Consider the following 2,538-nt stretch of genomic DNA (forward strand, 5'->3'; position numbering starts at 1 on the left):
CCATAAAACTTACTTTAATGGCACCACGTGACTTTTTATAGCCAGTGAGCCTATCTGTCTGTGCTATGGATGATTTTACGATCTAATTCATAGACAAAACCCTATTCATTTGGCACCCAAATGTCATATAGCCGGAACTGGGGCTTATAAAGTTTACTGTTTTATAACTTTTAAGGGAAGGCATCAATGTAACCAGTCAGTAAATGTGCAAATCTTTAGTTGCTCTTAGAAGCTCAGAAGAGTTAACCATTCAAGCTCTGATGGGGTAAGTAACATTACGTTTATAGCAAACTAATTGTAGCGAAGAAAACCAAAAATCTTTAAAGGGTGAAAAGTGGGAACGTGGCTAGCGAGGGTTACTAATAGGCGCAGGGGGCTCGGACGTGGCTGTCCTGCAAATATACTTAATGAAACCACAGGAGAAATTCGTCTTGGAGTTAGCAGCGTGTTTTAACAAAGCACATGTTTCTTTTTTTCAACCATCAGCAAACAGCTAACAGTTGATTCACCCACAAAGGGTGTTGATTGTGGTCCTGCGATGCAGCTTTCCACCTAGCGAGAAACCATTAAGGAGGAACTTATGGTCAAACTTTCAATTAAAAATACTGGTAGCGGACAGCCGCAGCATCTACCATTTGCAACGTGCAGCAGGAGCCAGGTAAAATATTATTGCAAACTCTGCACGGGTTAATTTTTTTTTTTTTCAGAGGCAAATCAGGAAGCACAACTTCTTGCTTTGCACAAACCAGATCACGAAAACTTTACAATAGAAAGTTTATTTTTTTTGTTGATTTCCAGTCAGTTTTTTTTAAAAACAAATACAAAAAAAAAAAAAAGCTGATCACAGTTTGCTCAAACAGCCAGACTTTGACTATATTTGTAACTTTGTTCACAAAAAACATACATCACAGAAGCTGCGCTTAATAAGAGCCACTTCTAAGAGTTCGTGCAAAGAGTCATATACAAAGGCACAGCAAGGACATACTGCGTGGAATCACAGTTTTCGTCACAGATTCACTATTCACTACACGTAGGACAAGTTCAGTTGATTTCATCATTTCACCTCTACAACAGCATTAATTACACAGGAATTATATAGGTAGTTTGAATAAAAATATTTTTAACAGCTTGGAGCTATACAGACATTAACACTTGACCACACATGCACAGTTAAGTAGGTTGAGTGCAACACATAACATTTGTACTAAACCGGGGGAGGGTTTCTTTCTCTCTCTCCTTTTTTTTTTTTACCTTCTTTTTTTTGTTCTTTTTTGTTTAGTTTTGTTTTAACAGTTACTTCAAGTAACACAGCTCGCTTCATATAAATAAGTTAAAACATCTATTATTTTTTTTCAAGACAAAGCCATTCAAGACAAAGAAATGTACGATAAAAGCAGATCTACTTATACACGCGAGAGAATGGTAATAAACAGGCTCATGATTAAAAGATGAATAAGGGCGACAAGAACAGGGTTTCTTCACAGAAGTAACACAAGGAAGTTTTAGAAAGTCAACTTAGTACTGACATGAGACGCAGGGTCAGCTAATACTGCTCAGTACTTTTAATTGATCAAACGCTTAGGGACGGAATGCCCCTCCTGCAGCTGCCATGCTCATACTTTTCAGCTTATTATCCTTTTTCCATTTCATTCTCCTGTTTTGGAACCAGATCTTTATTTGTCTCTCTGAGAGGCAAAGAGCATGTGCTATTTCAATCCTTCTTCTGCGGGTCAGGTATCTATTGAAGTGAAATTCCTTTTCCAGCTCCAAGGTCTGATAGCGGGTGTAAGCAGTCCGAGCCCTTTTCCCTTCTGGTCCCCCTATGTTGTCTGGAAGAGAAAAGTACATGATTTAGATTCTCAGCAGCCACTCGGAGCCTTCGTCTCTTATTGCAGCTACCAGCGAACAGGACCGTTATTCTCAGTCCTTCTTGGTTTTGTTTCTGGTTTGGATAAACGCTCAACAAGTTTCCCCCTCCAGCTCCTTTTAGGAAAGGCTTGGGGGAAGAGGAGGGGGGGTGGTCTCGGTAAGTTTTCTCTCGGATTTGGGGCTCGATCTTTTTTTTAATTGAGATTTTTTTTCTTTTTTCCCCCCTCTTTTTTTTTCCTCACTGAATGCTACACCACCACCTCCCCCCCCGCCTCCCCCAGAGAAGCTGTTTTGGAGGATGCCTCTGCTGCTAGCAGGGTTCTCAGGGCTGGGAGAGCAAAGCTGGAGCGTGCAGCCCTTTCCCACGGCTGAGCTGGGGAAGGCTGTAGGAGGCACGAGCCCCCGGCTGCTCCCCCAGCAGGGAGGGCAGGGCAGGTATCCGGGGTGGAAAGTTGCTCCGCTTCCCCGCGCCCCTCAAGCCCTCTACCCGGAGTTTGGGGCGACTCGCCCCCCCGCTCTCTCCCCGGCTTCCCAGCAGTGAAAACTGCTCTCTTCGCCCTCTCCTATTCTCTTTTTAACATTGGTTCGGCAAAATAAATGGGGTCAGCCGTGCCGTTCCCACTGGAGGACCCCCCTTCCCGAGGAGAGCCGGGAGCAGCCTCTGCTCCC

At 43.4% G+C, this 2,538-nt stretch overlaps 1 protein-coding gene across 1 annotated transcript in view; it reads right to left on the reverse strand.

The window, feature by feature from the left end:
• Positions 1–1,086: 1,086 nt before the first annotated feature.
• HOXA5 (homeobox A5) overlaps positions 1,087–2,538 on the reverse strand; it is a 2,409-nt gene continuing 957 nt past the window's right edge. The window contains exon 3 of the mRNA XM_010293875.1: positions 1,087–1,829. Within this exon, the coding sequence (XP_010292177.1) occupies positions 1,579–1,829 (251 nt within the window). The 3' untranslated portion in view covers positions 1,087–1,578. The remainder of the gene's footprint in view (positions 1,830–2,538) is intronic.

This window comes from Phaethon lepturus, unplaced genomic scaffold (assembly GCF_000687285.1).
Source record: "Phaethon lepturus isolate BGI_N335 unplaced genomic scaffold, ASM68728v1 scaffold39690, whole genome shotgun sequence".
In the NCBI taxonomy this organism is placed as follows: Eukaryota; Metazoa; Chordata; class Aves; order Phaethontiformes; family Phaethontidae; genus Phaethon; species Phaethon lepturus.